This window comes from Tarenaya hassleriana, unplaced genomic scaffold (genome assembly GCF_000463585.1).
Source record: "Tarenaya hassleriana unplaced genomic scaffold, ASM46358v1 Cleome26, whole genome shotgun sequence".
Taxonomy (NCBI): domain Eukaryota; kingdom Viridiplantae; phylum Streptophyta; class Magnoliopsida; order Brassicales; family Cleomaceae; genus Tarenaya; species Tarenaya hassleriana.
The window spans coordinates 1,573,763-1,590,502 of NW_010965869.1; the positions used below are offsets into that span (position 1 = coordinate 1,573,763).

Below are 16,740 nucleotides of genomic sequence, written 5' to 3' on the forward strand. Positions count from 1 at the left end.
GGAAAGAGTACATTGGAGATGACATTAGTGAGATAGCTACTGCTGTCAAGGTATGAGAGTAGATTTGTGCTTTTCCACTGCAATATGTTCTTCCCCAGAGCTAATCTTGCCTTTTTTTTTCTTATCAGTCTGCGATTCAGCAATGCTGTAACCAGCTGAAATCCAAAATAGTGAAAAGAATTCAAGCTCGTGAGCAACAGGAGCGAAAACGCAATTTGAGCAGGTAAAAACTCTGTTTCCATACTTTTTTCTCCGAGACATAAATGAACCCTTTTTCCAACATCTACCCTACTGAAATCGAGAACCCGTTGCAGGTATATTCCTGATGTGTCAGGGGCAGTGTATGATGTTCTGAAAGAAATGTCGAGAGAACATGCCACTAAGAAAAAACGTTATTCGGGAGAGGATGCTCTTGTACTCGAGAAAGTGTCGGAACGTCTAATCACCAAAGAGACACTACAAGAAAAGCTTGCCAAGCATGTTGAGCAGGTTTGTATTTTTGGACCATTTATCTATCAAACTATATTGTTTATCTTTCACGAAATGCTAGTATTCAGTAAGAGTGGACACAGATCGGGTACCTGAGTTTTCGAGGATCAGGATACCTGGCCTCGGCCTCGGCACCGACCCCTTGAGTATCTTATCTCGGTATCATCTTCGTAAAGTTTGGGTAGCGGAACCTTTGTACCTGCTGAGTGAGGCGAGAGCTCAGGTACTCGGCTGGCAAGGAGCGAGGCGACAGCCTGTCATGACGATTGACGAGGCCCTGAGGATTCGAGAAAAGAGGGGAGCCTTTATGGAGAAACCAGAGCCTGTCTGAGCCTCGTGAACCCTTAAAGTTTAGGGATTTTAATTTTTTTTTATGAAATTCTCCATTATACCCTCTAAATGTCGAAGAGGGAGCATAAACCAGTAAGCCTCGCCCTCTAGCCATGTCGATGGTTCTCGCTCTCGCCCTTGCCTCTGCCTCTCTCTCAGTTCGGCTCGTCGGTCAAACTCCTGAATACCCATGGGGTCCCATGCCCAGCTCCAGTCTTGGACTGGACTGCAGTTTGTGATAACTTCGGACGAGTCAAAGCATGAAGGAAATCCAATACGGACTGACTCATTTGTTTTCAGGTGGACTATGAGATGGCGCTGGAGTACGCAACACAGAGTGGGGTGAGCGAAGAACCGAGGGAAGACATTTATATTCAACAGTTAGATCCGAAGAACCACTTCGTTGACTTCCAGAGTCCAGCCTTTGTCTTCAGACTCATCCTCTGATAGATAGATACAGATTGCTTTATGTATTATTATTGTTACACTTCGAATGTGTGTTATATATTGTTTAGTCAGTATGAAATAATCCTTCTTTTTAATCCAAAATGCACAATTTTTGTTTAGCTCATTTCACTTGCAAAAAAGCCCTGTGACTTTGGTGACCCTTTACAGAAAATGTTGTGTGTGGAATAGGCTGCAACCATTTCAGGATGCAGAAGCTCGACAACTGCTTTTATGTATTGCTTTCTCACTTGTGCCTATATTGACAAGGTGACCTCTGTCCGTTATGCACCATTGGATTGTGCCGACAGTCGGGTACGGTCATTTCTCGTACCACGTGTCTCTCTGATAGATATTCCACATTGGAAAAAAAGAGGGATTTGGGGTCAATATATTAGGAGGGTCAAAACCTCCACTCTTAAACTAGTTTTTGTGGTGGAGTTAGGACCTAAAACCTTATTAATTGGTATCAGAGCCTAAATCTCTTCTTTCCGATGGGCTTTTGACGGGCCGTTCTCCTGCGGACATGCGATCGATTCGGTGGTTGTGGGACAGAGAGGAACGGTCGGGATGGACCGAGAAGCCGCCATCGACCGAAAAGCCGCCACCGATCAGATTTGCCCTAGCCTCGTGGACGTCGTTGTTTAAAGGGGGCGGTATTGATAGGTGTCCCACATTGGAAAAAGAGAGGGATTTGAGGTCAATATATAAGGAGGGTCAAACCTCCACTCTTAAGCTAGCTTTTGTGGTGGAGTTAAACCCTAAAACCTTATTTCTCGAACTGAACACCGGCCTTTTTTTTAAGGCTTTCTGGTCAGTCTTCTTTCTTAGATTTGACCAGTTCCTTGAAGCGGGTGGGTGGCGGGTTAAACCCTTTGGCTCCTTTGTCAGAAGCCCTCATGCCACTCTCCTCCAGCCTCCAAGTATTTATTCAGATTCCTCCTTTCTTGTAATCTCCTTTGCCAGTCCATCATCGTCATTGCAAAGGTAAGATTTGCCTACAATACACCCTTTTCCCTAAACCCCGGTTCAGCGGGAATGCCCATCTGAATCACCAAACTTCCCGTTAGCATCCTCTCTCGCCTTCATGAATCTGTATCGGCCGCTCAGTTCTCGGCTTCGACTTAGTAGATTTTGATAACCGACATCCACTGATGGGTACAAGCTGATAGAACTGATGCAAAAGCAACTTTGTATGGCTCAGATTGTTTGGGGTGATGGATTCTTGCTTTCCAAGTTGCAGCAATGTTCTTGATATCCATAAATGTCGATGTTAAATTTGAATCTGAATTGCTCGGATTCAGGATTCAATACCCTCATCCAAATATGACATCTAAATCGACCAAAACATCAAACATTAAACAGATTTCCTTAGTTTCTATTTGGAGCGCTAACATTTTGGAGAGAGAGAGAATTACGGAGGAGATAGAGGGAAGATTTACATAAATTATGGCAATTTCGTAAATAAATGATAACAACAATTTTGATACGAACATTTTTTGTATTTCTCTAGGTATGTACGGGTATTTCGTGAATCTTGATAGATTATAACTAATATCTATTCATCTTAAACTCATTGTTTATATAGAATTCAAAGTTTATTTAAAAATAGACAATAAATTTCTTATTTAATTAGAATAATAAAACGAATTTAATAGGCATTATATCAAAAATACCTTTAAAATGCTACTTCTACTTCAACACCTACCCTTGTGACTATGTGACCAATGTGACCGAAATATAGTATGGTCACATATTGATCTCATTGTTCATAACGTTAAATTTATAATGTTTTAATCAAATGATTAGTAAGATATACAAGGTATGAACATAATGAATTAGTGTGATCACCATAAATTTAACGTTATAATCGATAAAAATCAAAATATGACCATACTATATTTCGGTCACATTGGTCACATGTGATCAGAGTAGGTCTTGAAGTAGAAGTAGCATTTTAAGGGTATTTTTGATAATGTCCCTTTAACATTCGGTTGGTATTTAACTAAATTCCAGAATATAAAACGAATTAGGCACTCTTCTTGTAATAAAAGTGTCACACGATATATATATATATATATATATTGTATTTGTGAAATTAAAATAATATTTTATATTTATGAAATAATAACCCTAAAAAAATAAGGAAGTTTCTTCGGCCCAAATAAGAACAGATAATGAGTACGATTTTGCAAAGTCGAAGCCCAATTTCGAGTATATAATTCAGGCTTGGCGGGAAAATTACCGATTCCAAACCCAAATCCCAAATCCCAAATTCTCGCAGAAGCTATTCGTCTCTTCATCTTCTCCTCCCATCGTTAGGGTTTCTTCGGTTTTGTCGAATTTCAATTTTTTTTCCCTTTGTTGTGTAATATTCTTCATTCCCAGAATGACAAGGCGGTCGGTGAAGGCAGAAGCGAAGGAGTCAGTCGACGAGTCGGAGCGACTGAGGACGGTGAAGAAGGAGAAGAACCAGTGTAAGGCCGGAACTGAGTCGGGTCAATCCGACGAGTTGAATCGGGAGAACCCACAGGGAGCTGTGGATCGCAGGGTTCTGAGGTCTCAGTACCTCGCGTTGTTCAACAAGATTAGTGGTACGGATTCTGACTGTGGTTTTGGTTACATCTAAAGTTTGATTTCATCGCTTTTATCATCTCATAGGTTTCGCGTTTCGATTATTGTGCAGATGTTCGCGATGATTTGTCAAAAGTGGATTCGAGCAAATTCGCAGATATTATTAACGAAGTTGAGAACTTGCACAAGAAAGGTAAAGATGGTTTCAACATGTGAACTTCAGGTCGTTGTGAATCTGTTTGATTATTATGAATTCAGGATTTTTTCCTGGGCCCTTCAATTTAAACCCTAATTCGCACATTATGAAAATTTATCATGAGGATATTTAAATCTTCTTTCTGAGTCTTGAGACTGGGGATCCTGTTTTGAATGAACTGGATAGTTTTCATGTTCTTGTTCCTCTCTGTCTAGTGTCTGAATTTCTCCTGTCACGTTTTTATCCATGTTGGTGGAGCTCAAAAACATGTCGGGTAGAAAGGAAACTGTGGAATATTTTGTCTGTTTCTTTTTGTTGTTATAGGCGAGAGCTAGAGACTTGTAGTTTTCCTTGATCGTCTAACCGAATAGATTTTCTTTTGTGGTTCTTGTACTTCTCTTCCCTCAGTCCAGAAGCCTCGGGAGCAAATTGCTGATGCAGAAGTGCTTCTCGATATAGCAAACACCTTGGTTTCATCGGTTAAGTCCCAAACTGCACATGGTGTTTCCCCTGCGGAGTTCATCAATGCCTTGATCAATGGGTTTGGGCAGCCTTCTAGAGGAATTGACACCGATGAAAATACTCGGGTCTCGATAAACTGGAAAGACATTGGTCTTGCTGTCTGCTCTACAGTCAATGTGTCCTTTGGTTGCTCCACAATGTGAGTTCTCAATAATACTGAATTTTAACTCACTTTTTGTGCAGCTGAGTATTGTGTTTGAATAAAGTCATCATGCCTTATGATGTTTTGTTAGTAGATAATCTCTTCTCTCATGACTTTTTTGCTTTGTTTTGGAATCCTTTCAGGTTGGGGCCTATGGACACGGAATTGAAGCAAAGGAAAAGGGCAGTGGTCAACAGAAAACGTACGAGGCTAGCTGAAGGTGTTCAACCAGATGAGGTGAGAAATTCTTTGCAAACCAGTGCTATATTTTACGAGCAATATTATAATGTTTCCTTTTGTGTGATACGTGTGGTCCTAAACTTCTCCAAGGGTAATATCACTGGATTTCTTCTGCGCAGTTATACAGGAGGTTCTTATATCTTGTAATCTAGTATCCTTTAGTTATCATAGCTTGTACTTGGTTTGCTTCCATTTACCTACTTGTCCATGGCTGTTCGATTGTCCAAAAGCTGAGTGAAATCTTGATTTCCATCGATTGCATAGCTAGAAATAGATTCCATGATGAAAGAAGATGCGATGTTCATATGGAATTTCATCTTTTGTTCTTTACTCGTGGATTCAGATTCAATGAAACTGATTTGAATTCATTTTATATCCAACAGGTTGATGATACACAGGCAGAAGAGAAAACAGATACGGACAACAACATGCTGATAATGTTTAATATCTTAAGGCGAAATAAGCGTGTCAGGCTTGAAAATCTGGTCCTCAATAGGAGGTCATTCGCACAGACAGTAGAGAATTTATTTGCACTATCATTCTTGGTCAAAGATGGACGGGTTGAGATCACTGTGGACAAAAGCGGTTCTCATTTCGCATGTAAGATATACTCTTAATCCCCAACATCTGATTTTGGCATGATTTCATCCGTAACCAATAAACTGTATCACTTATCTCTCGTTTCCCGTTATTCCTCAGTGCCAAGGAATGCAGCTGCAGCAAATGCAGTTATGTCGGGCGAGGTTGTTTATAAACATTTTGTGTTCAGATTCGATTTCAAAGATTGGAAGGTGTGAGATATGATTCATCTTGATTACAGTTGGAGCATATTCACTCACTAATGGTAAAAAGACGTAGTTCTTTATCCCCTGTAAGCTGGATTTCTGGTGATTTTTTTGCAGTTGATGACCACAATGGTTCCAGCGGGTGAGGAACTTATGCCACATAGAGAAACTGCAGTTCCTTCATCATCTTCTCAGTTGCCATTAGCAGAACCAACACAAGAAGAAAATGTCGTAGAGAATTCTCAGACAACACCGATAAGAAAACTGTCTAGGAACCGAGGTCTGGTAGTACAAGAGGAAACGGTCGTAGAAGATACTCCTGATGATATCAGTTGTGATGCCAGCCAAGGTGCCGGGCTCCGCCGCAGGTGCAAGCGTAGGCTCAATTGAAAGATGGTTAGTAAAGGTGTGAAGCTCTTTTTTGGCTGCATAACGAAGCTTAGCTCTCGTTTATGCTTCGGTATGTAATATATATATATTGGTTAGGACTTAGGAGTACCCGTCTCATTCGTGGTAAGTTTTTGGCAGCGTATAGGCGCTACTGTCATTACAGATTCGGGTATGAGCTTCAGTATCTTAAAAGTTCAAGATCCTTCATGCTGGTTTTTGTTATAAAGACAAAGCATAAATGGTTCTTGTACTTTTGTAGAACGTTCGAAAAAGCCCTGAATCTCAAGCTAGCCATTTTATTTTGATTGTTACAATCATTTTTGTCTATGCACCTGCGTTATCTTACCAGTTTTCGATTTCTGTTACATGGAACACTTTGTAAACGGTCCAAATTCGTACATAAAGAATTTCTGAAGTAATCAAGTGAATTAAACGATTATCATACAAATAAATAATGTAATAACACTAACTAGTGTCTGAAAGTGTAAGTTCAAATGCTAAAGCAAAGCAAAAAACCCACAAAAATTAGAATACCTAAAAGTGGAAAATACATGGAAGGGTTATTGGATCCTTACACCGAACAACCTAAACCCTTTGTTCTCCTCCATGTCGTTATTGCCAGATTCTGAACCGGTTTTGTCCCGTGATGTCTTCATCTCTTCATCTAATCTCGCCCGGAAAACGTTGCCTGAATTCATATCGGCGCCTGAATTGTCGCATCTTGTCGTCGTCGTCGCTTCATCCGTGACGACGAAAGCGTTCTCTTCGTAGTAATGAACGTCGATCATAAGGAATTTCATGTTCTGGCCCTCTGATGATGTATTCGCGTTGCTCGGGACGTCGCAAGTGTAAAAGACGATAACATCCTTTTCCTTGAGGTTCTTCTCCTTGACGAAACCGCTCCACCCTCTCGTGAAAACGAAGCTTTGGCTGCTCCTCCAGTAACAATACCGGAACTTCCACTGCCTCATCTCTCTGTCGTAGAAAACGAGGCCGACGTCTTCTCTCTCGTCCTCGCTAAAGATGTAAGGCAAGTACTTGACTGCGTACTTCTTTGGTATCACAAGCCTGTTGAGTTTCCCGACATCGCTCGGGGTTAACTCCTTCTGAAAAAGCTGCGTGCAGGCGAAACATTTGTTGGTTTCTTTCGATCCCGTGACGTTGATATTCGCCACGATCTGGGACCGGATTCTGAGAAAATCCCGGAACTTGTGCTGATAAGAACCGTCTCTGATCATGTTCAGGACAGCTTCTGCAGTGTAACATTCTTGGAAGTCTGGTTCGTGGATTGTGATGTCGGTCCACGGGAAATTCCGATGCGGGTTCCCGTCGGAACTCCTCAGCTTTATCGAGGCGGAATCGTAAGCCATGGCTGCTTCCGCGGCCGTTTTGAACGTGCCGAGCCATATTCGCCTGTGGTCGGCGTAAATCTGCGCACCCCAATGCCTGTTCTGCTGCTGAACAACTCCCTTGTACTTTGCCGTGCTGGTCAAGGCAACGGATGCCGTGCTGGCCAAGGCAGCTTCCTCTTCATGTAATTTTCGCTTCGAGCCAGACGTTACTGTCTTCTTGACGCTCGACGACGAAACTGTACTCAGCGTGTCGTCGATGTTCATCGCAAGAAACATAAGGATTTTGGAAGAAGAACAAAAGACAGAGAAGATTAGATCAAAGTGGAAGGGAGATTTCAGACAGAGAGAGAAGAGGAAAGATGAATCTGAGAAAGCAGAAAGGACAGATCTTGGAGAGTATTTACAGGAGATATTCAAGGGAGCAAATCCTGCAAAATCAGTGGTATCTATATACATATATGTGTATATATATATATATATGGTTTGTCCCCTTCTGTTTGTAAATTTGTATGAATTAAACTTGGAAAGTTCAGTTTCCTTTTTTTGTCAGCAAACAACAAAAAAGGGAACAATTTGTAATTAATTTTTTCTTACCAGAAGGGTGTTAGTGGAAGTTTCCTTACTGATAAATACATTTTTATTAAAAAAAAATTCAGATTTTTCGTTGGTGAAAATGAGTTTAAAAAGACAATCTGGATGTAGTTCGGGCTCTCTTTTTTTGTTGTCTTAATTTAGACATAAGAAGCAAAAAAAAAAAAACCTATGGTCTATGTGTTTTTATTTTCATTTGTTTTAAATTTTTAGTTTATTTTGTTTCTTGTTTTCTGTTTATATGGTTTTAAGCCGATGAGTGAACTCAATTAGCCTCCTATCCGAATAATTATATACTCAAGCATTGTTAATAACAGATTAAACAGTATTTGTGGGTTATTTGTATTACTAATTTTTTGGGTAAGATAAAATTATTTCGATTTGATTACGAGAAACAAATGGATAGAATAAGACGTAATTCTATTCAAATTGAATTGATCTGGACACTATTTGGTTATAATTAAAAAAAATCAAATTAATCGAATTTAAAATAATTTCTAATGGAATATAAAAATAACAATAAAATCAAACGTATATATTGTTTCTGAAAAAATATTTTTTTTTATTGAAAATGGAATCCTAATCGAACCGAATAAAATCTGAATCGAATTAAAATACAACTTACTAAAAATCAAATGGAAACATCAAAACTAAATATCTAATAAATATATTTTTAACAAAAAAAAATCTCATTAAAAACTAATCAAGTAAAAGTAACAAAATTTTGAAATACCCATATCCGAGGATTAACTAAATTTAAATAACCTATTACTCAAATAATTAAAATCATACATATAACAGATTAAACAGTACCAAACAATAATCTGGGTTATTGTGTTAACGCCCTCCTGGGTTATGATGACAATATTAGAGTAATCTAAATAATTAATTATATTTTTCAACCAACATATTGAAATGTTATCAGTTAATTTTAAAGGGGATTTGCACAGTAATAAAGAGTTCGATTGCAAATATTTGTAAGGATTGATTTCAGAAAAATACCCCAAATTATAAATTTTTTCCATAATAATATCCCAATTTAAAAATTAGCTAATTAATACCTAATTTGCAAATATTTTCCAAATCGATATCCAAAGGTCACAAAGTTAATTTTTTCGTCATGTGTGTCATGCCATCGGACACATCAATGTCACGTCAATACCATGTCAGATTATGTTATTTCCAAAAAAAATAACCCAATTCTTGATTTTTTTTCAAATATATATCCAAATTATAAATTTGACATTAATATATCCAATTTTCAAAATATTTCCAAATTTATACCTAAATTTGTAAATATTTTTCCAAATGCATTTGTAAATGTCTCCCAAGTTCGACTTGACCCCGCACTCGGCACGAAGGTTTCGGGCTCAGGTTCGGACTAACCCAATTTTTTCGGCACTATATTACCAAGTTGAAAGCCTGACTCTATAGATTTAGGTTCAGTTCGGATTGGGTGGGTCAGCCCATCCCGTATAATTTTGCTTTGTAAATATGTTTTTCTTTCTTTTTTTTTTGTTCCGAGACCCGAATCCCGAATCGAGCCCAACTCGAAAGCCCAAAAATTATGATTATCGATGTTTGGGTTGGGGCTTAGAGTCTTGAGCCAAAACTGATATGCTAATTATGATTATCGATGTATGGGTCGAGCTTTCATGTCAGATTCTATTTGGGATTCGAGCTCGATTTAAGCTTCGATCTGAGCTCGAGATCTATAGGGTCGAGCTTCGATCTGAACTCAAAAAAATTGGGTCAGCCCGAACCCGAGCGCAAAATACTCGGGTCGAGTGCGGGTCAGATCAGAACTTGGGAGATGTTTACAAATGCGGGTCAATTTAGAAAAATATTTATAAATTTGGGTACAAATTTAGAAAGATTTTATAAATTGAAGTATATTTATGTTAAATTTATAATTTGGGTATATATTTAAAAAAAATCAAGGACTGAGGTATTTTTCTGGAAATAATATAATGCATTGATGTGGCATTGACATGTCTGGAGACGTTGGCACACGGTACGGGATGGAAAAATTAACTCTGTCACATTTGGGTATCGATTGGAAAATATTTGCAAATTAGAATATTAATTAGCTATATTTTAAATTTGAGTAATATTATAGAAAAAATTACAATTTAGGATATTTTTCTGGAAATAATCCTATTGGTAAAAACCAAATTTCACACGAAAAGTATGTCATATGTTGACCAATATTGGAAAATTGTTATATTTATTTATTTTTCAACCGAGGAATTTGTTATATTTCCCGTTAAAATTTGTTTAAAAGATTTTATTTTGCAAAAATAGAATGGGAAAAACTAAGATGTTGCGAAAAACAAAATAAGCATCATTTAAAAAAGAGATATCTATTCAGGTTTTATTGCGGGAGAGCTCATGGATCCCAACTAGACTTTCATTATTTCTCTTCTCTTTTCCTTTTATTTGTTATTGAATAGTATTTCATTTTATTTCTGATTTTGGCTTTCAAAAATTACGCTGTTAATTTTTTTTTGCTTTGAATTCTATATGTTCCATTGAATTTAGTTTTTATTATAAAAATATTTACTTAAAAAATTGTTTGATTTTTTCAATTATTTTTATATAATTAAATTTGATTAATTTAATCTAAAAATGATACAGTTATACCTAATTATTTTGGATCAAATTTAAATAAAATTTTATATATTATTTATTTTGTTCCAATTTTTATTTATATATCGAAACCGAAACTGCAACTCCCGTAATAATTGGTCGAAACATTAATATGGTTTAGACATTAATAGTTTTGCATTAGTCGATTATTTTCTAAATAAACAAAAATAAATTTCGAAAATTATTCATAACATTACGAAGGTGTTCCACAAAAGGGAAAAACAGACACAAAACACGGCAGCATCCAGAATACATAGAAACCACAACGATAATATATAATATATGATCAAGATCACATATATATATTTATGGAAAATATTATTAAATAATGAAAGGTTTTTTTTTTTTAATGGTAGTCCCATAATTATAACGATATTAATCGGCAAAGTTGATGTAAATAGGGTTGTTCTGGGTCCCAGGCTCGTCTGCCTCTCTGTTGTTGTTTGCAGCCTCCGCCCTTGCCTTCCTCCTCTCCTCCTCCTTCCTGTACTTTATCCCACAAGCGTTGCATAGCGACTGAGATCACAATCAAACCGGATTAAACCAGAATCCAATTTATAAATTTAATAGACATCAAACCGGATGCGTAAACCGAGAATTCATCTTCTATTCCTTTGTTTTCGAATTATCAGATTATCAATCTAAACCGAAATCCAAAGTTGAAATTTCAGTTCATCGAACCGGGTACAAGCGAGAATAAACCCAGAACTCGTCTCCTAATTCATCTTTTCGATTATAAAACTGAACTGAAACAAACCAAAAATTTATCTCCTAATACTTTGTTATCATATTATTGAATCATAAAATTAAACCGAAATAAACCAAAGTCCATCCTTCAGATTTTGAAGACATTAAACCGGATACAAACGACAGTAACCCAAGAATTCGTCTCCTAATGCTTTGTTATCATATTATTGAATTCTAGAACTAAACCGTGATAAACCTAATTCCAACATTTTAAATTTTGGACACGTTAAATCGGATAATAACCGGAATAAACAAAAAAAATTATCTCCTAATGCATCTCCCGGTACTTTGTTTTAATCATATTATTAAATTATAAATTTAAACCAAAATAAACTATAATCCTGAAGTTCAAATTTAAAACACACCAAAACCAGATACAACCCAGAGTAAACCAAGATTTTATCGCCTAATATTTTGTTATAAATTAATTAAATTATAAAAGCACACATCAAATTTAAATTAATTTCATAATATGACCTATGAGCTTTAGAATAAAATTATTGTATCAGAAAATACATATAATAAAACTAAAACGTATTTAATTTTATCAATTTTTATTTTCCTTTGCGATAAATCTCTTTTAGATAATTTTTTCACCTATATAAATTTAATTATACCAAAAAAATTACGATTAAAAATAAAATTTTAAAAAAGTTGTACTAACCTTTGGGCCGAGGGGACCCTTGCGCCACATAGGAGTATCAGAAGTGTTGCAGTTGAAATTGGTACATCTTTTCACTAACGACGACGCTTTAATGTTGTATCCAGCGTTTGCGTTTGCGTTTGCGTTTGCGTTTGCGTTTGCTAACGCGCGTTCGCGTTGGGCTCTTCTCTCCGGAACATCGATCAGCACGAATTCATTCCCGATGACCGGTACGGCAGCAGGAGCCGGCGGATCACGGCGGGGGTTCATGTCGCCGGAGATACCATCGGGCAAGTATATCCCAGAGCCGGAGCTACCGCCGGAAAAGTATCCCCCGGAGCAACCACCGGGAAAGTATTCCCCGGAGCCGGAGCTACCGCCGGCAAAGTGTCCCCCGAAGCAACCACCGGAAAAGTACCCCCCGGAGAAACCACCGGGAAAGTATCCCCCGGAGCCGGAGCTACCTCCGGCAAAGTATCCCCCGGAGCTACCACCGGGAAAGTATTCCCCGGAGCCGGAGCTACCGCCGGTAAAATGTTTTCCGGCGCCGGAAAATTTTTGCATGATGTAATCGGAGACCATGAGATTGATGTCCACCTTGGTCGTTGCATCGCCGTTGCTTCCGGTGCCGATTGTCGGACCCTTTTTTATTATAATTATTCAATCCACACAAAAAACAAATAATTAGACATATTTGAATATTTTTTAAATGTATAAAATTGCATGAATACTAATTTATTTTTGCCAAAGCAAATATATTTTAGGTTGAGATAGGTTTTAAAAAATGAAATTTTGTGCAACATATAGTTTCCGTATAGTCATATCCAAAATCTTGTTATAAAATTTAAACAAAAGTTAAATTAAATCGATAGCCGACAAATATTCATATTAAATAACGAAACGACAAACGATACGATCTAAATTATATATAGATCTAATTTTCATCATCTAATATAAATTAAACAGTTGAATCACAAAATAAAATCATTCCAACAATAAATAAATTTTCTATATAGACGATACGATCTAAATTTTATGTGACGATTAAAAATATCTCATTATTATCGTATAATATAAATATTAACATGTAGAATCACAAAAATATAATCATTCGAACAATACATAATATTTATAATCGAAAATTTTCAATAAATTTAAAACTCTATATCTCGAAATGAAAATTTAGGGGATAAATATTTAACCAAAAAAGGAGGAAAAAAAAGAGACTAGGACATGAGAGTATACCTTGTCGGAATCAACGATTTGGTTGCTCATCGGCAAACCAAGCTTGAGAGTTAAATCCAAATCCTCCATTCCAACAAAAACCTAATTGAAAAAAAAGAGCTTGAAATGGTTATCTAGCAAAAACAACGAAATTAAAATATGAGTATATATAAACACGAAATTGATATAATCAAAGCAAAAAATATAATATAATAATATATATACACACACATATATATATATGTATATATATTTTAATACGTGCATGTCATGCAGGGAAAGGTTTAATATAAGTTTGAAACCGACGATAAGCATTAAGCAGAAGATGACTTGGAAAGACTGACAGAATCTACAAATGGACAATGGTTTTAGAGTGCAACCACACGATGTTCAATCATTTTGAGAGAGAAATTACATTCAGATTTTTCAAAATCTCTTTTTTTTTCAGATCTGAAAATAATCGATCCACTAATCTTGAGAAGATCGTGTGCCTCCTATACAAAAAATTCATGCATATAATATATATATACTTATATATATATATATATATATATATATATATATATATATATATGTAACTCATGTTTTTACTCACATAAATATACACGAACCGTAAGGGCATGAAAAATGTGAACATCCCTAAAATCATGATTACTACATGACAAATTGAAATTAATTTTCACACAAATTAAAGACAAAAAAAACTGAAACAAATGTAAGAGCGAGTTTTATGTACAAAAGAAAACCATATATATACATTATGACATGATTATTTTCACATTAAAAAAAAACTAATTGTATAGCTTCAAATAAATAAATTTATGCCTACAAGCTTGTATTATATATATATATATATATATATATATATTCTATAATCCTAAAATAAAAATAATTGTATAAATACCAATATCCTAATTATAAATTGTTAGATTTTGTATAGAAAATGGTTTTGTGTCCGACACCTAAAACTAGACTGGTTGTTTCGATATTCGATACAGATTTATTTTAGTATTTATTTACTTCAATTCGATTTGATTTCACTTCAGTTTTTATATATATATATATCTTAAAAAATTCAGTTTTTTGAATTTTTTTAAAAATTGGGCTCGGTTCGATTCCATAAAATACGGTTTTCTAAAAAAGTTATTATTGGGGATTTTTTATGGTTCGGGTAAAAAATTATACTGAATTTTTCAGTTTGGTTATAAAAAACCGTATAAAAAAAATTCAAAAATTCAAAACAAAACAGTTTGAAATATGGGTGTCAATTTAGGTTTGAATCCCTTAGACATGTCCTCAGTCCACCCAAAAAATATCGGGTTTCGGGCCCAAGTTTTTTAGCCTAGAAAAAATTAGATTTTCGAATCGGACTCAATTCGGGTTTTGGGTCTGATTTGGATCGGCCCAAAAACATGATATTTAAAAAAAATAATTAAAAAAAGAAACAAAAATAAAATTACAAAAGAATTGATCAGATCGGTATGATCTGATCCGAGCCCAAAATTTATAGGACTGGGCTTTAGATTTAGTTATATAGGCCCAAAAAATCGGGTAAGTTCAAACCCGAGTCCTAAACCCTCCGACCGAGTGTAGACTCGAATCGGCTCGATTGACACCCTTTGTTTGAGGATATATGAAAATTTGGATTTGGAATCTCAAATAATATAGTATTGTCTCTTGATTGCATTGAAAAAGAGCGGTAATAAAAAAACATGCGTATAACAAATGAAAACTCTAGTTTTCTAGCGACCATCTATTATTACTCGATTCTGTTGAGAAAGAATTGAGTAAATAATGTCATTTGATTGTTGATAAAAACAGATTTTTTACTAATAATATTCGAAAACTCTAGAAGGGGAGTCTTGGCGTACCGGTTAAAGTGTTACCGTTGTGACCTTAAGGTCATGGGTTCGAGTCCTGGAAGCAACCTCTTGCAGATATTTCTGCAAGGTAAGATTTGCCTACAATACACCCTTGTGGTGGGACTCTTCTCCAGACCCTCGCTCAACGAGAACGCTTTGTGCGCCGGACTGCCTTTTTAATACTTGAAAACTTGGTCTTTTTAGCGATAAACGATTACCACTCGCTTCTTTCGAAACATAACCGACTTCTATTTGATTTGACAGTAAATAAAAAAAGGAAGCTTTCTACCAATAATAGATGAAAGTGCTATTCAAATAACCATCCATAATCATTCGATTGTGTTTAACATAATCGAATATGTAATTTGTTACGACCACTATTAAAAAGACATTTCTTCTTATAACGATGAAAACTGTGATTTTCGGGTAATATGATTTTGACAGTAAATAAAAAAAATTCTATCAGTAATAGACGAAAACTCTACATTTTTTAGTCGTCATCTATTATCATTCGATTGTGTTTAACATAATCGAATATGTAATTTGATTCGACCACCGATGAAAAGAGATTTCTTTCAGTAACGATGAAAACTGTGATTTTCGTGTGGTCTGATTTGGCAGTAAATAAAATAAACAGAAGATTTCTACCAGTAATCGACGAAAACTCTACCTTTGTAATGGCCATCTATTATCACTCGATTGTGTGTAACATAATCGAATGTATAATTTGATCTGACCACTAATGAAAAGAGATTTCTTCCGCTAACGATGAAAACGTTGATTTTTATGTGATCTGATTTGGCAGTAAATAAAAAAAAAAAGATTTCTGTCGGTAATAGACAAAAACTCTACTTTTCTGATGGTCATCTATTATCACTCGATTGTGTTTAACATAATCGAATGTATAATTTGATTCGACCACCGATGAAAAGAGATTTCTTTCGGTAACGATGAAAACTGTGATTTTTGGGTGGTGTGATATTTCTGTAGGATACTAAAAAACATACAATACAACAAAACAAATATTTAGAATACATATACATACACAATATATGGTATTGTTTGGGGAAAAAAAGTATGAAGAGAAGACATACTTAATAGTTAAAAGGCAAAGGAAATTGTTTTTCTTCTTTGGGTATAATGTTAAAGAGCAAGTAAGGGACCCATTTTATAGGTGGATATGCATGAAATAAGAAATCCTTTTGAGGAAATTTTGGTCTAATAAGGAATTTCATCTGTATCTTATAACCAATTTTTAATAAACATTGCAATGTATCTATCTGTTAGGATGAATCCAATTGATGAGTGGTTCACATTTTTTATTCCATGGCACCTAAAGGTTATATATTTATTATTATTAATTATCTAAATAGATTTTTTACATTTTTTTATTCAAACTTCTTGTTTTTACAATTATGGTAACAAGTCCACCAAACAAACCAATTTTATTTTGTGAGGACATGATTTTTAGATATAACTATTACATCTTCATATATATATATATATATATATATATATATATATATATGTGTGTGTGTGTGTGTATGTATATCTCTCTCG

The 16,740-nt window shown here is 35.5% G+C and overlaps 4 protein-coding genes across 8 annotated transcripts in view; 2 read left to right on the forward strand and 2 right to left on the reverse strand.

Moving 5' to 3' along the window:
- The window catches only part of LOC104816912 (DNA topoisomerase 6 subunit B), a 6,070-nt gene extending 4,680 nt beyond the window's left edge, over positions 1-1,390 (forward strand). For all 3 annotated transcript variants that reach the window (XM_010545936.2, XM_010545938.2, XM_010545939.2), the window contains 4 exons: positions 1-50; positions 129-223; positions 315-489; positions 1,120-1,390. In XM_010545936.2, coding sequence (XP_010544238.1) covers positions 1-50; positions 129-223; positions 315-489; positions 1,120-1,266 — 467 coding nt within the window. In that variant the 3' untranslated portion in view covers positions 1,267-1,390. The remainder of the gene's footprint in view (positions 51-128; positions 224-314; positions 490-1,119) is intronic.
- Positions 1,391-3,516: 2,126 nt separating this feature from the next.
- On the forward strand, positions 3,517-6,457 carry LOC104816914 (non-structural maintenance of chromosomes element 4 homolog A-like). The gene is made up of 7 exons (XM_010545940.1): positions 3,517-3,857; positions 3,950-4,030; positions 4,442-4,694; positions 4,841-4,934; positions 5,321-5,537; positions 5,637-5,728; positions 5,840-6,457. Exons 1-7 carry the CDS (start codon positions 3,653-3,655, stop codon positions 6,110-6,112), a joined length of 1,215 nt encoding a protein of 404 aa, XP_010544242.1. The 5' UTR covers positions 3,517-3,652; the 3' UTR covers positions 6,113-6,457.
- Positions 6,458-6,672: 215 nt separating this feature from the next.
- On the reverse strand, positions 6,673-7,728 carry LOC104817081 (AP2/ERF and B3 domain-containing transcription factor At1g51120). Its single transcript, XM_010546160.1, has one exon. The coding sequence runs from the start codon at positions 7,726-7,728 to the stop codon at positions 6,673-6,675; it is 1,056 nt and encodes a 351-aa protein (XP_010544462.1).
- Positions 7,729-10,882: 3,154 nt separating this feature from the next.
- Positions 10,883-16,339, reverse strand: LOC104816915 (glycine, alanine and asparagine-rich protein). Of its 3 annotated transcripts, none has more exons than XM_010545942.1 (4): positions 16,275-16,339; positions 13,340-13,420; positions 12,116-12,736; positions 10,883-11,220 (listed from the first exon to the last, which is right to left on the reverse strand). In XM_010545942.1, the coding sequence occupies exons 2-4, from the start codon at positions 13,406-13,408 to the stop codon at positions 11,080-11,082; spliced, it is 831 nt and encodes a 276-aa protein (XP_010544244.1). In that variant the 5' UTR covers positions 13,409-13,420; positions 16,275-16,339; the 3' UTR covers positions 10,883-11,079. The 3 variants fall into 3 exon arrangements, with proteins under 3 accessions (XP_010544244.1, XP_010544243.1, XP_010544245.1); XM_010545941.1 differs by lacking the exon at positions 16,275-16,339 and adding an exon at positions 15,851-16,235; XM_010545943.1 differs by lacking the exon at positions 16,275-16,339 and adding an exon at positions 15,190-15,827.
- Between the last annotated feature and the right edge of the window lie 401 nt (positions 16,340-16,740).